The sequence below is a fragment of the Etheostoma spectabile genome, chromosome 13 (assembly GCF_008692095.1).
Source record: "Etheostoma spectabile isolate EspeVRDwgs_2016 chromosome 13, UIUC_Espe_1.0, whole genome shotgun sequence".
Classification (NCBI taxonomy): domain Eukaryota; kingdom Metazoa; phylum Chordata; class Actinopteri; order Perciformes; family Percidae; genus Etheostoma; species Etheostoma spectabile.
In genome coordinates this window covers 5,137,120-5,152,904 of record NC_045745.1, presented here as the reverse complement: position 1 = coordinate 5,152,904, position 15,785 = coordinate 5,137,120, and the positions used below count along the sequence as shown (strand labels likewise).

The following is a 15,785-nucleotide window of genomic DNA, read 5'->3' as shown; positions in this document are numbered from 1 at the left end:
CAAAGCCTCTTGCGGTGGGCTGTGAGCCTCGCTGCGCCGGGTGCGAGATGGGGGCCCGAGTGTGCATGCACGGTTAGACACCCTACCTCCTTTTTGTCGTTTGTTTTCTTCTTTTTTCATTTAATTTATTAGGGAACCCAAAGAGTTTTGGATCATTGATGCTAAATGAATTACAGCAAATGAATCTGATAAAACTAGACAGCCATAAATATCAAATGCAAGCAGAAATTGATTTATAGAAGAGGTTATGAGAAATAGTATGCCAGTCTAATATTCTCTTCAGGCGGTCGGTTCAATGGAATATGGACCTTAATTGCAAAAGTGCAATACATTTCAACTTGATTCCTTGCCTTTTGACTGAGAATGTCTCTCTCTGAATACACAGGAAATGGTCAAACCCCAAAGCTTCGAATATAATCGTTAGCAAGTCTATTCTAAGCTCTGCTGGAAGCCAATGAGGTGAAGATTGGCATGATAATTGTCAAAAATGTCAGTCTGTGTAGCGCTAAGCCTGGCTGTATAGCTTTGAGCGTGAGATGGCATGGGAGAGTATGTCATGTGAGACAAGGATAGATGGAAATAAAGGAACCAAAGTAAATGACACACTGTGTGTGTAGTCTCCGTCCAGATCACAGACACACACTCACACCCTCACAAACGCCACTGTCTCAGCCATCAGAAACATGGGAACCAGAGGACGTGGGGGTGGTGGCCCTCCTGAGTCACTCCATAATGTTAGTGTGAGCGATTGAGAGAGGCAGTGTGGTGGTAGCAACAAGACCCGCTGTCTGTGAACTAATGACTGGTAATGGCGCTGATGCGTCCTGTCTCACAGACTAGACTAATGATCCTCCCCCCCCTGCACCGCCGCCGCTGTCTGACATTAGCCCAGACCAGGCTGAAACGAGGAGGAAGGCTGAGGGAGGGTGTTATTGACAACGCTTTGTTTGTGTTGCTTTTCACATTAGTTCAGTCTAAAGGGCACTTCTGAGTCAGTCAATTTGGGATGTCAGAACTGGCCTTAAATTCTGCAACGTTCCCTCTCCAGAAAGGCCTCGATGTGGAAAACAGAAGAAGGCTGTAATTTGCAGGGTTGTTATCACCCGACCCCAAACAGCCTCACACTCAATACTGCCCCAGACCCTTACTGTACACACACACACACACAAACACAAACACACACACAGTATAGACCTCTTTCTGAAGTAATCTACATCCCTCTGCACAACAGTGTGTGACTTTACATTTGTAGTGCCTACGTCTGAAGCATTATGGGAAATAAGCCTTAATAGACCAATGGGGTGGCCTCTGGGAAAAACTGTGCTAAAGGCCTCCTGATCATTACTGCCACCAGCAATAAGCAAATCAACAATCCCACACATTATTAGGTAATATGGTAGGGGGCCCTCACATCAGTTAACAAGGGCCTGCAGCTAACAGTATGCACAGATATGCTAGTGATGTCACAATGCTTGCTCTATGGATGGCTCTGTCCGTCTGTTGGTCGGTCGGTTGGTCTATCACTTTGGTCCAACAACAACTATTGGATGGATTGCCATGGAAGTTTCTTGGTCCTCAGAAGATGAACCCCCCTGACTTGCCCCACCATGAGGTTTCCAACTTTCCATTTCCTGTATTTACTGTAATCCTTTGTTCAGGCATTCAGGGTTCTTTCTAGAGTATGAAGCCTAATGACTTTGGTGATCACCTGATCTCCTTCCAGCACCACCCCAGGGTTGACATTTTTGGTTCAGAGTGAAATCTCTCCACTACTATTGGATTGTTTTGCATGAAAGTGTGTACACACATTCATGTTCCCTTCAGGATGAATTGTAAAAACATTTAATTTAATCTTTTATTAAGTTTATGATCAAATACCTGCACACCTAATGGCATTCCCATCAGCCCCAGGCAGGGGCGTAGCACACAATTCTGGGCCCTGCAGAAAGGCATTTTCTATGGGCCCCTCCCCACATCCACAGCTATTCCTTCTTGCATCTTTTTTATTTTTTGGGCCCTCCTCACATGAGGGCCCTGGGTACTCAGACCCCTTTTTCCCCCCAGTCCGACACCCCTGGCCCCAGGTGTAGCCTACTTTGTGTTAAGTGCTAAATAATTATCAAATGTTAGCACACATTTACATTTACCATGCTACATTATGATAGTGAACACAGTAAACCTAATACTCGCCAAACATCAGCATATGAACATTGTCATTGTGGTCCTAATTACAGCCATTACAGAGCCGTTAGTATTACCTGCACTGAAATGTAATAATGTGATTGAAATTCAAAAGACATAACATGCAGGGACATGCAGGGACAACGTGAGTTTTATTAACTCCAAACTGATGATATGCAACTTTAGAAAAAAGGGATTTCTGTATAAATCTATAGACAGTAGTTAGTATCTACATTTACTAAATGATAGGAGGCTTCATCACAACCTCAAATACACTACTGCCTTCAGCGTGTTTGACTTTGCTCAGCTGGGAGGTTTTTTATTCAGATGCCATCTTTTCCACAGGGACTAATAATATTGACAGCCTAGGCCCCCCCCAGCTGTAGCTTAATACTCACTAGCAGTAAACAGCCAGCAGTAAGCACGGATGAGCTAGCTCATAACTCTGTTTACCGATGTCCCACATTGATTTCCTGCAGAATGGATGTGAACACAGGGTGGAAGAAAGGAATGCAGTGTGTAAAGCATCTGAGGGCCATACAGGCTTACACAGCGAGACTGCCCCAACCCAGCAGGATCAATGTGGAAGCTGACCCTGGGCTTTACATAACTATTCAATAGCTGATAAAACGCCTAAAACGGACATTTCTTCATTAGCACACAGAAATGGATCTACTGTGCAGAGATCTAATGTGGTGCATCCAGAACATCATGGTTGTTCCCCATGATCACAGAATTGATCCGCTCAGCTTGTCACCACCCTCATACTGGGGAAAAACCAATCCCACCTCCACCTACCTCTTCCCAGAATAACAAACTATGAATCTGTGCAGCAATAAAAATACATCTAATATATCAGCTGTCTGAGTAAGGATGTAAATGGGCTGCACTACTTTGTGCTGCAGCCCTGAGGAGGTCCTTGGCCGTAGTCCATCACTTCCAGGTCCCAGGGACAGTGGCTGAATTAGGGAGCTTCTTTCCTCTCCAGGGCACCGTCACTCATCTGTTTTGACCACCGGGCTGGACAGATGTCTCCAGCATATTAGAACATGGCATCATTTAATATGTCTCTTTAATTCTAGAACTTTTTTTTCCAAAGAGTAAAGACTGTAAAAAAAAAATTAAAAAGAGGAGTTTGCAGTATTTTAGGCCTTGAGTAGTGTGTGCAGTCTGTAATAACCATGGCAAAGAGAGTCCACCAACAACTCCGCAGCCCCTCTCTTTTCAGTAGCTGAGCGAAGAAAATACTATGTAAAGAGATGTTAGTGAGTAACTCCTCCCACGCTGTCATTGTGAAGTGAGGTTGTTTTGCTGGGGCTTGGAATCCCTGCTGTAACCGGTGGTGCTCGGCCAATTAAGGGCTTTGTTGCCTCATCTCTACACTAGCCCCCCTCTCTTGATCTTAAGTGTGTCCCATGTGTGTTTGATCTCCTTACCAGAGGTGCACTATCCTTTGCGTTGTCACTTTTTTTCCCGTGTGTTTCTTCAGCCTCTCCATCTCATTACTCCTGCCTGTTCTCATCTCTCTCTTACTAATTGAGGCTGCATGGTTAGTTATGGACGTTACGTCTCTGTCACCGCTCTAATCCAAATAACCTCTGCATATGCTACATCTCTGTATTATAACTACCAGGAAGCCAAGAGCCTGCTGGGTTTGTAACAACACTGGGACATGAGGTCAGAGAGATAGGACTGCACGAGGGGAAAATAATCACTGTGGTGTGTTTTTATATCTATTTCTCTAGCCCACATGGAACCTGCAAGGTCAGATCTGCTGGATCAGAGCAGGCCACATAAGAGAGAAGGGAGTAGAAGGGCAGGGAGGATTAGGGAGGAGGCCACTGCCATCTGTCTTTATATACTGTGTGTTGTCTGTGTGTGTGTGTTTGAGTGGAACAAATGGGAAGGTATACAACTACAGGGACAAAAAGGTTTAGTGTGTGAGAGTCACATTTTTTAGATGCTTGACTTCTTTCTTTTTTTTTTCTTTCTTTTTTTTGCACCCAAGTTAGGTGCCAGATATGAAGCTACGTGCTAGGTCCATTCATTAGACTGCAGCAGAGCTCTGGGGAGAGCAAGTGTGGTCCACCACTTTGTTCCAGACCAAAATATCTCAGCAACCATTTAAAGGATGTCAATGAAATTGTCTGCAGACATTCCTGGTCCCCTGAGAATGAATCCCACTGAATCTGTAGCACCAGCAGCAGCTTCACAATTGTGGTTTTAAGTCAAATGTCTCCACAACTAGGATGGATTAACATGATATTTGGTAGAGACATTCCTTTTCCCCTCATGATGAATTTTAATAAAATTGGTGATCCTTTGATTTGTCATCTAGCACCATCATCTGGTCAGATTTTATCATAGAGCTAGTAATAAAGTAATAAATCAATCTGGTAGATGTATCGTCCAATATCCAATTATTGCATATTAGGTGGTATCAGGTAATAAGCAACTAATAATTGGTTTGAGATCATTTAGAAACAGTGTCTCTCTTACATCGTTTGTCCACCAGAGAGTACTAACAAGGTGATATTTTAACTGTAAAATGTCCCGCTTAGTATGCATCTTGGGCGCAATGCTTGAAAAAATAATCTAAGGCATATGTATAAAGATTCTTTGTTTATGCTATCACTTTGTTTTTTCATTTTTTAAATGATTTCTGGCCAATATATAACTGTCAGATCTTTTGAACTAAATTAATAGCAGAATCAGTGAGGCTATAGCTAGTTAGCATGCAAACTCACAAAATGATTACAGTGAACTTTTTATCTGTTCTATATCTGAAATCTGCATGTGAGCTTTGTGTATCTACACGTCGCAACTGTGATTGGTCCGCCTGGCCGTGGCTTGGTAGCGTTGCATTTCCAGGTTCTCTTTCTTAGTTAACAACATAAAATCAAGCATAGGGTTACATTTTCCTGCTACAGCTTGCTGGCAGTGGTCAGAAAGCACAGGGGAGACACTTTGTTTCTCTCACTATACCTCCAGAGTCGGTACTCGGTCCGAAGCTAATCGCAGTCGCTCGCTCTACCACACACTCCCCACGCACACGCACACACCAGCCCTGCTGTTCTCTTAAAGAGATCGACACACACACCAGCCCTGCTGTTCTCTTACAGAGATCGACCCACACGACCACCCGGCTGTTTTCTTACAGAGATCGACACACACACCATCCCTGCTGTTCCTGAAGAGATCGACACACCACCACCAGCCCTGCTGTTCTCTGAGGATCGACACACACACACAGCCCTGCTGTTCTCTTAAAGAGATCGACACACACACCCCCTGCTGTTCGCTTAAAGAGATCCACACACACCACCTCCCTGCGGTTCTCTTAAAGAGTCGACACACCCACACACCCTGCGTGCTCTTAAGAGTACGACCACACTACCACCCACCTGTCTGTTCCTTACAAGATCGACACACACACAGCCCTGCTTCTCTGAAAGATCGACACACACACCAGCCCTGCTGTTCTCTTAAAGATCGCCACACACACCAGCCCTGCTGTTCTCTAAGAGATCGACACACACACCACCCCTGCTGTTCTCTTAAGAGATCCACACACACACCAGCCCTGCTGTTCTCTTAAAGAGATCCACACACACACCAGCCCTGCTGTTCTCTTAAAGAGATCGACACACACACCAGCCCTGCTGTTCTCTTAAAGAGATCCACACACACACCAGCCCTGCTGTTCTCTTAAAGAGATCCACACACACACCAGCCCTGCTGTTCTCTTAAAGAGATCGACACACACACCAGCCCTGCTGTTCTCTTAAAGAGATCCCCACACACACACCCGTGCTGTTCTCTTAAAGAGATCGACACACACACCACCCTGCGTTCTCTTAAGAGACTCGACACACACACGCCCCTGCTGTTCTCTTAAGAGATCCACACAACACACCCAGCCCTGCTGCCTTAAGAGACCCACCCACCCACCCGCTGTTCTCTTAAGAGACGACACACACCCAGCCCTGCTGTGCTCTCCTTTAAAGAGATCCACACACCCACCAGCCCTGCTGTTCTCTTAAGAGATCGACACACACACCAGCCCTGCTGTTCTCTTAAAGAGATCGACACACACACCAGCCCTGCTGTTCTCTTAAAGAGATCGACACACACACCAGCCCTGCTGTTCTCTTAAAGAGATCGACACACACACCAGCCCTGCTGTTCTCTTAAAGAGATCCACACACACACCAGCCCTGCTGTTCTCTTAAAGAGATCGACACACACACCAGCCCTGCTGTTCTCTTAAAGAGATCCCACACCACACCAGCCCTGCTTTTCTCTTAAAGAGATCGACAACACACACCAGCCCTGCTGTTCTCTTAAGAGATCGACACACACACCACGCCTGCTGTTTCTCTTAAGAGATCGACACACACACCAGCCCTGCTGTTCTCTTAAAGAGATCCACACACACACCAGCCCTGCTGTTCTCTTAAAGAGATCGACACACACACCAGTGCACAGGTATAAACATCGGTCCACTTACATAGGCTAGGCTAGGCAAGTCTCTAATGAGAAAAGTGTGGGAATAGTCTTTTGGCCAGGGCTTGCAATTTACCACAGTTACTCCTCTTCTTCACAATACTCACACGCTCTCCACATTTCTGATCCTTGACCTTTGTGTTTTTAGGGTCACCCACCTGCACTACCAGCCTGACGGGTATGAAGAGAACACTGACTTGGTTGGCTATGAAGACGGAGACTATGACCACCATTACCACAGTGACAATAGGTAAAACACATGTATAAACACACATACGGTATTATGGTGTTGTGATGACCAGATCTGACTTCTCAAGTGGTTCTGAGTGGACTTCTCAAATCAGCCACCTATTATTTCCTTTACCATGGCCTCTGGGTGTTTCCTATGGTAATAGCCATAAACGGGATATTGATAGCAAGATAAAAATGCTCTTCAAATCCTCAAACAACACTCCCACCGCCCAGTAATAGCATTCACCTCCTATTACTCATGTTTGAAAACCATAATTTAGATCATTATGATCATTTAGATTGGGCTTTCTGAATGTGTTACTCCCTCAAAGTGTTTTCCTGTTTCCATTGTGTGATATATTGCATGGTGTGGCAGAAAGGATTGGGGAAATGAGAAAATAGACACTTATTGGCTTGCGCAGCAGTAAACGACTATAATCTCTTGTTCTCTCCTTCTGTGGCCAATTCAGAGTGAAGAGGAAATCAAGCAGCTCTCCATCCCCTCGCCCAAAGAAAAGGAAGAAGAAGAAATCTGGCCGCCGAAGGAGTCGGTGAGTGAAACGGCTCCCACTTATGAAGTGGTTTGATTTTTCTCCTTTTTCTTTTTTCCCGCCTCGTTGACAGAATAATTACGCTGTGGTTTTGTGAGATGGAATTCCAATTACTGGTGTGAGTATTGCTAACGAGCCATCAGATAAAGCAATTGTTGAGACGGGGATAAGAAATGTAGGGAGACATTAGCAAAGAATAGACTCATCTTCCATTTTCATTTGAAAAAGTCGACAAAAGAAATGGAGAGACTGAGAGAGAAGAAAATGGCACATTGATACTAAAGAGAAGAAAGAATCAAAAAAGAGAGGCAGAGGGAGGAATAGAGTTGGGGACAAAGAGAAAGAGTGAGAAAGATCAGCTAAGCTGCTATTGGACGTCACCTTTGCTGACAATGACCCCCCCCCCCCCCCGCCGAGGTGTAATACAGTGTAATGTAACACGATGGGGAGTAAAGAACCAGTTAGCGGCAATCAGAGGCTGATTTCATGGCGTGCAACTTCTTCCCTTCTCTCCACCAAAAGGTTTGGCAGCTCCTCACCCACTCACAGAGAGAAGAAGAAAAAGAGTGGGAAGAAACACAAGCGAGACCGGTGAGTGTGTACAGTACGTACTGTGTGTGTGAGTGTGTGTGTCATCAGTGACAAGAAACTGGCTTTTTAGGGTTTGTCAACAGTCACATTCACACGCATGGATGTGGAACAAAGGAGACAAAGAAAGAGATACGAATGAAAAGGACAATGGACAGAAAGACAAAATGGAACAGAAAAAGAAGAAGGAAAGGAAAAAAGATAGGAAGTTAAATAAACAGACTAAAAGATAGGAAGAAAACCCAAGGGAAAAGACACAAAGGAAAAAAAAAGGCTGAAGGAAAGACTAAAAGATGGAAAGAAATAAAGATACAAAGAAAAGGGAGGACAGAAAGACGATGAAAAATAAAAGGAAAGACCAAAGAAAAAAGGAGGAAGGACAGAAAGGCATGCTGTTCTAGTCTAAAGACGAGATAAAAAAGAAAAAGAAAGAAAGACAAGATGAAATAGAAAGGAAGAATGAAAGGAAACAGACTGGAAGAAAGTAAATGAAAAATGAAAGGGGCCAAGGGAAGAAGAAAAAGGAAGGGAAGAAATAAATGAGTAACGACACAATTCAAGGAAGAGCAGACTGAAAGGAAGGGAGACAAAATAAAAAGAAAGGAAGAAAGAGACTGGACAAAGGGAAGGAAGGAGGGAACAAAGCAATAGCTCATCATCAGAACTATTGTGCGATGCCTTGGGATATCACTTCCTCTCCGTGTGTGCATCACTTTTGTGGGAGCGCGGGGTAAATAAGTCGCTCTAATAACCCCCCCCCCCCCGCACAGGGCACACACACAAGAAAAATGAGCCTCTCACCAAATTGCTCAGCATCACTGCACTGCCCCGCTCCCGTTTGCCACATCTCATCCATCCACGCACACCCATTCCCCCTCGTCCTCCCCCCTTCCTCACCCCCCTCCTCCTGGATAATGGATCGATGAGGCAGGAAGCAGGGTTCCTCCCGAGAGTAGCCATCCTCCCTTGATGCTTATTTCCTTTTTTTTTAAGGTGCACGTTAGCAGGAGCTAAACATTCACACCCCTGCTCGTTTGCAGTAGAGCTCAACAGTGTGGTTCCCAAAGTCAAAATCCTTTTTAATTTCTCCATAAGGATTCTGATTGTTGCCATAATGTCCCAACCCTCCGAGCTGGACTCAACACGAGCTAAGAGGTCGTGAATTTTTTTCACTCCTGTAAAAGCTAGAAGTCTGAATGAAATCAACCTTGTTTTCAGAAAACATATTTCACCCACAATCCTAAGTGTAACAACGAGGTCTCTGATAGGTGGAACTCCTGTTACCATGGAAATGTTTATCTTTGATCGTTTCTGTACACTGTATTTTACTTTTGCCTCCTTTGCTATTTTCAAATGTTATTTGGCGCCAATTATTTTATTTTAAAGATTCTTTATTAAGGAATTTTTTAGGCCTTTATTTGACAGGACAGCTGAGGAAATGAAGGGGGGGGGGGGGGTGGGGGGGGGGGGGGTGACATGCAGCAAAGGGCCACAGGTTGGAGTCGAACCCTGGCCCGCTGCGTCGAGGGGTGGACCTTTAAATATGAGCCCCCGCTCTACACACTGAGCTTTTTGGGAGCCCACCTATCAAACGTTTAATGGTTTACAACCGTCTCCCAGCTGGTTGGCTTGGTTCCTTAAAATTTGAAATTCTTTCATTAGGAGAACCCCTTGAGATGTACCATCTCGTTTTCCAGGGGGTCCTGGACAAGATACCACAGAGCCTACAATTACAACAGAATAAGTAATAGATCATAACATGACCATTCAGAAACTGATCATAACATGATCATTCAGAATATTTTTAACTTTACGGTCAAATGCCAGTGAGAAAATAGTGAGGAATGAGATAAAATTAGACGGATATTAAAGTCTAAAGTGTAAAGGCATGTTTAAACAGGCTTAATGAAGTCACATTAAGGCTTCCGGAGTCACAGCCTTTATAAACGTGGGCGGTCACTGTTGAGCTCTGTATATACCTCTCCTTAAAATATGAGGGCTTGTTTCCATTTGGATCCAATACCTGTCCCACGTGTTTTTTACCGCTGTGTCCTTGTATTTAAAGGTGAGGTGAGGGGTTTAGCTTTGGCCGGAGTGTGTGAGAGAAGAGAAGAATAATGAGCTCTCCTCTCATATACAGCAGTCCCTAGTGGACTCCCCCCAGTGGGTAAACACAGGCTGCTGCTGGGGCCACAGCTCTGAAACACATAGCCGCCACATACATTACTGTGACAGCTTTATTAGTCCCTTTCAGGGAATCAACGCACTTTGTGCTGCCACTGCCTCCCACTCCACTGCATGCTGTACTGTCGGTGTGTGAAACAGCAGGGGGGATAGATTGCTCTTCAGGAAGAAATAGCAACACACATCTCACAGACCCGTCCGACTAATCACCATGGAAACTGCAATCGGGGTGAAATGATTTGGAGGTGAGGTGTCAGTCGAACGCTGAGGACTGAGGAGTGGCCGGCCTTCCCATTGTTACTGTACTCTGAATACATGGTCAGAGGAGAGTGTTTCTCAGTTTAGTAGTCCTGTTTTATTGCAGTGAGCCAGCAGTAATGCACAATTAGCGTGACTTTCACAACCTGTAGAATACCCACTGGAAAAGTCTGATGTGCGAGCTCCCAGTGGACATCTCTGCATATAAGGATGGGATTCACACTGGTTTTGTGCACTTCATTAAAAGTGCAGAAATACATGCTGAAATATTCCATTCAGAAAATACATGATCCTCCTGCTGCTCACAGTAACTTGAACATGTTCATATTCCGTGGCCACACTAAGCTTGTGATTTGGAGCTTTAGCCTTACACTGTTTTGTGTGTCTGTGTGTGTTTGTAATTTTTTTAAATCCAGTTTTCATTTACACGTTGAGGCATATTGAATGTAAAAATATACTTTTCTGTTTAAAATGGGAAATTTTGAAACCTTAATCAGATTACTCTTAATTTACTTAGTAAAGCTGCTCATGGAACAGGACCCTGGTGCACAGTTGGAGCATACTGTATATCAATTATTCAGTTCATCAATCATTAAGATGATTGTGTGGTGCTTTTATCTTTATAGATCTGCATCTGGCTCCAGGAAAAAGAGGAGATACAGGTGTGTATGGAACAAGAAGAAAAACAATATATTATAACACACATAACACGTGTTAGGTGTGTGTTATTGTCATTTCTGCCTACTGATTGTTAAAAAGACAATCCATATGGGTGAGTGGCACGCTGAGTTTCCTTTCTACAAAAGGGTGTGAATGTGTGTTTTCCCGGATTCCAAGTACGCTATCTCACGTGTGAAATTTGTTTCAGATCGGGCAGCCCAAAGAACAAACACAAAGACAAGAACAAACAGAAAAAGAGGTGAGAGGCACAGAGAATAGCTCGAATGCCATTTACATGGGAATGTTGAGCTGAAAAACCTTTAAGTCTGCTTTTATTTCTCAGAGTAACAGTTTCACATTCATCATCAGTCAAATGTGATGTGCATATACAGTAGGTGTGGGAATCCCCCCACAATACAATAATGTCACGATACTAGCTGTATGTCACTACATATTGCAATTTTCAACATATATACAGTATATAACAGATATTCTGCGATATATTGCAGTTCATTATCTTTCCTTCCAACTTCAAATTATAACCCAAAGGGAGAATTTGTCAACATCACACTGTTTTATTATGTAAATAATGTATAATAACATTCCTTTATGTAAATACCGTACGTATCCAATTCCTTATATTTCTTTATTTCTTGTATTTCTACTCTATTTATAATATTGTGCAACTACAACACAGAGTTTCCCTTCGGGGATCAATAAAGTATTTCTGATTCTGTATTTCTGATCTGATTTATCTAGAAAGATAGAGTTCTCTGTTCTTCTCACTTCAATTGTTATGCTACAAAATGGGACTGTAAAGCAGACAAAGTGACCAACACATCCATAAAAAAGATTGATACTTGGCGTCTGTGTAACAATACAGTATTGCCACTGAAAATATTGCGATACTATACTGTATCGACCCCCCCCCCACTAATATACAGTGTGCATTGTGTAAAAGTAAGCACAGTTTGTCCTCTCTGCACACTGAAACCTACAGTGGACATTAGTCTCAGTCCAATTGGAATCACGTTCAGTCTCTCATAAATTTATATTGCTATTTTACACCCATTATCTCAGGCTCAGACTCTCAGAGAATGTTAATGACTGGAAAGCGCGGGGTGCATCTCCTAAGCATTATCTAAGTTCAACACAATTGCCATGCGACACATTGCACCGTGTCTTGCTTAGAATATATATTGAAATAGTTTGATGCATCCTGAGATTGACTACTGAGCTCGCTGTTGCATGTGTGTCCCTGTGATGCACGCGTGCATACACACGGCTTTATGTATGTACATGTATGCATGTGTGTGGTGTGTGTGTGTGTGTTGGTCCGTTGGTTGTCGTCCATCAGGTCCCCCGGTGAGACCCCCAGTAGGAGTTCACAGCGTCAAGGCAGCTGCTGCAGCTCCCGAAGTGCTTCCCTGTCGTCAGCTCGGAGCACCTCCAAATCTCCTGCCAGGTAGACTCCTACACACACACACACACACACACACACACACACACACACACACACACACACACATGCACCAGGTTTCTGATCTACATCCTTTTTGTGTTGTTTGTCTGATTCTAGTTGAAATTCTTTCTTATTCTGTTTTGTTAAACAGCATTGGACTTTTTTGTAAGGGATCATTACTTTGATTTCTATTCTGCCGTACACGTTATTCTTTCTCTAAATAAGCCAGAGCTTTGTTTATGAGTGTTTATTTTCTGAGAAATTATTGCAAGGCAACTTTATAGCACATTTACAGCAAATTTCAGCAACAAGGCAATTCAAAGTGTGTCACATTTGACAGATTCTTAGCTTATATTTTATCAAATTTCCAAAAATTTCATCTAAGAATGATTTAAAGAACCAACTAACAAGTTTTTTGCAGTGTGAAAAATAAGACACAGTTATAAATCTGCTACTTTCAGCAAAGAGTAAGATCAGAAATCATTAGCATCGTTGCAGCAGAATATATCTGATATACCAGATATATCAGATATCTAGTATAACAGATAGCTGATATACCAGATATATCAGAACAGATATATTGTCTTTTTTATCTCACACAGTCACCTTCCTTATCAAAACCTGCTGCCTACATTACCCACAATGTGTCTGCTGAGAGTTCAAGTAGCAGTTCAAATGTGTTATGCTATTAATGCTAGCTAACTTAGGCTTGAGTCGTTAGCCACAAGCAGAATGAGTGACTTTAAGTGACAAGAGACATCACTTTTACTTCTTTTTTCCCGCATCGAGTAGGTTAAAGGACTAGTTACAGTAAATCATTTTGACATTTTGATTATCTAATAATTCACTTTCAGATCTTTGATGACTTTGGGCCTTGATCTAGGTCACAATCTATTTACCCAACGTGTCTCTGTGTGGCTCTGCTCCTCCAGGCTGAACTCCAAGCACAAGACGGACGGACAAAAGGCGTCCAGCACCTCGCTGTCCCCGGGCACCAACACCCCCGCCGCGTGGCACAACGGAGACCACACCCAGCGGAGCCGCAACGGCAAGGCCGGCAGACTCAACCACGTCGAGAAAGGGCACAATGTATGTAATCTCCTCCATTTTGCTCCCACACCCCCACCCTACCCCACCCACTCCCAGGGTATCTATCAAAGTCTCTATAAATGACTTCTATCTTGCTCCTTTTGTGTTGGTTGACATGAACTTTTACCTTATTTGATATTGAAAGTTTTTTTTTTCATCCAGTTTCTATTATTCCCCATTATTTTTGACGTGTAAAAGACACTCCTGTGCTGTGTAAAACTTGCCGCTCGCGCTGCTTGACTCCTCTACCATCTTGTTTTTTTTAGCCTGTTCTTGTTGTTTGCCGGTAACAGAGGGAGGGAGCAAAGAGAAGAAAGCTTCTAGTGTTTCTGTTCAGCACACTTCTTCTGAGTCAAAGCCCAACATTAGCATCCCAAACCTCGGATGGAAATATGAGCCACACTGGCACACAATGTTTCCAAATGAATAAGCAAAAATATGTTCTGTTTCTTCCGAGCGGGTGCTTGCTAGGACATAGTACAAAAAGGTTGAGCCGGGAACATGTATGATTACCTTATGACATTTGCCCTCTCCCCCTGAAGGTCCATGCCCTTGAAGAAATATCAAAGAAAAATGTGTCTATCTGGAATGAGAACTTTTTTATGGCTGATAAAGTCAAAATGATCCAATGTTCATGTGTCACAATTAGAATCTGATGGTTTAAAAGTGATACCAATCTACGATTTCTCCTCTTAATCCATGCGTGCAAAAATGTATTGTAGCAATGTTAAGGCTCTCTATTCCAGGTATCAGCTGTATGTGCCGGGTTGTATGGAAGATTTAAAATGCTTAAATAAAAAAAATCAAACAAAGAAATAAATGAAATACAAACACACACCTACTGCTAAGATATTGCTCTCCTAACTACCCACAAGCTAGGGCAGTGGTGGCCTAAACATTAGAGAGGCAAGCTTGTCCCTCCCTCATTCCTATTGCTGAGGTGCCCTTAACCCCCCCCCCCAAAAAAAAAAGCTCCACCATATCAGACTGCGGTTGTACTGGGCTTCCAGGTGTGAAACTATGGAACTGTGTGAATGTGACAGGTCGTCGTTGCAAATGACAATTTTTCTCAATCAACTTACCTTGAGAAATAAAGGTTAAATAACAATTTAAAGATGCATAAATAACCTAATGTTAAAGTTTGTTTGTATGTGATGGGCGGGTTAGTTTTTTGCTCCAATCAATTCGATTGGTGCATGAATGTTACCGGCCCCGAGTTCAAGGTGAGGCAATCGAAAACATTTGACAGAAAGGGGAAACAGAGTTTTAAATATGAAAATTACTTTTCATATTTTTTTTATTTTGCTGTGTCTTTAAATCAAATCCCAGAAAGCAAAATGAAGAGATGCATTGCATTTCAGTGTTGTCCAGCAGAGAGCAGCGTGGACCTGCCAGTAGTGAAGGCAAAGTAGTTACATAGGTTTTCATGAGGAGGTCCAATAAAATGCCCCATATTCTACATACATACATTTTTTATGTGATTATGACACAGTAAATAGATACACAAATGTGAATTTGTTTTATGTAGGCATTTTAAATCTTCCATGGCGACAAACCACATCCTTAAACTATGTTGCAAATGAATCCAAATCATGGGACAGGGTGGACCCTCGGAGTTAGAAAAGGGGTGCAACTTCAAACAAAAAAAAGCAGTAGCACATACTGTCCACGATGGGCTCCTAAAGCCTCAAGTGTTATGCAGTAAACCATATATATTTATATACACAGTATATATATTTACTCCTCTCTACCTTTTCAATTTGGAACTGCTCCTTGTTTGTTCAGGCTCCTTTAAAAAGAACCAGCATCCCTGTTAGTCTCTGATTACCTTAAAGACACCGATTTTTAAATCACGTTCTGCTGTTATGGAAACAGCCTTGCTGAGTCGTAAGATAAAAACCATTATGTTGGGATAAAAAAGACACTTAGAATGAAAGTATTGCTTGTAAAAGCATCTTTCTCTGCTGAATATCTTAATGGGCTGCAAACACCCTGTAAACTATCCAGAGAACTGATGTCTTCTATTTTCTAAACCAAGCTTGCATGTGAGGTCTCTCTCTCTCTCTCTCTCTCTC

At 43.0% G+C, this 15,785-nt stretch overlaps 1 protein-coding gene across 1 annotated transcript in view; it reads left to right on the top strand.

Moving 5' to 3' along the window:
• The window catches only part of srrm3 (serine/arginine repetitive matrix 3), an 85,971-nt gene that overhangs the window by 59,172 nt on the left and 11,014 nt on the right, over positions 1-15,785 (top strand). The window contains exons 4-10 of the mRNA XM_032532690.1: positions 6,836-6,937; positions 7,389-7,469; positions 7,992-8,060; positions 11,126-11,161; positions 11,368-11,418; positions 12,517-12,624; positions 13,554-13,710. Coding sequence (XP_032388581.1) covers positions 6,836-6,937; positions 7,389-7,469; positions 7,992-8,060; positions 11,126-11,161; positions 11,368-11,418; positions 12,517-12,624; positions 13,554-13,710 — 604 coding nt within the window. The remainder of the gene's footprint in view (positions 1-6,835; positions 6,938-7,388; positions 7,470-7,991; positions 8,061-11,125; positions 11,162-11,367; positions 11,419-12,516; positions 12,625-13,553; positions 13,711-15,785) is intronic.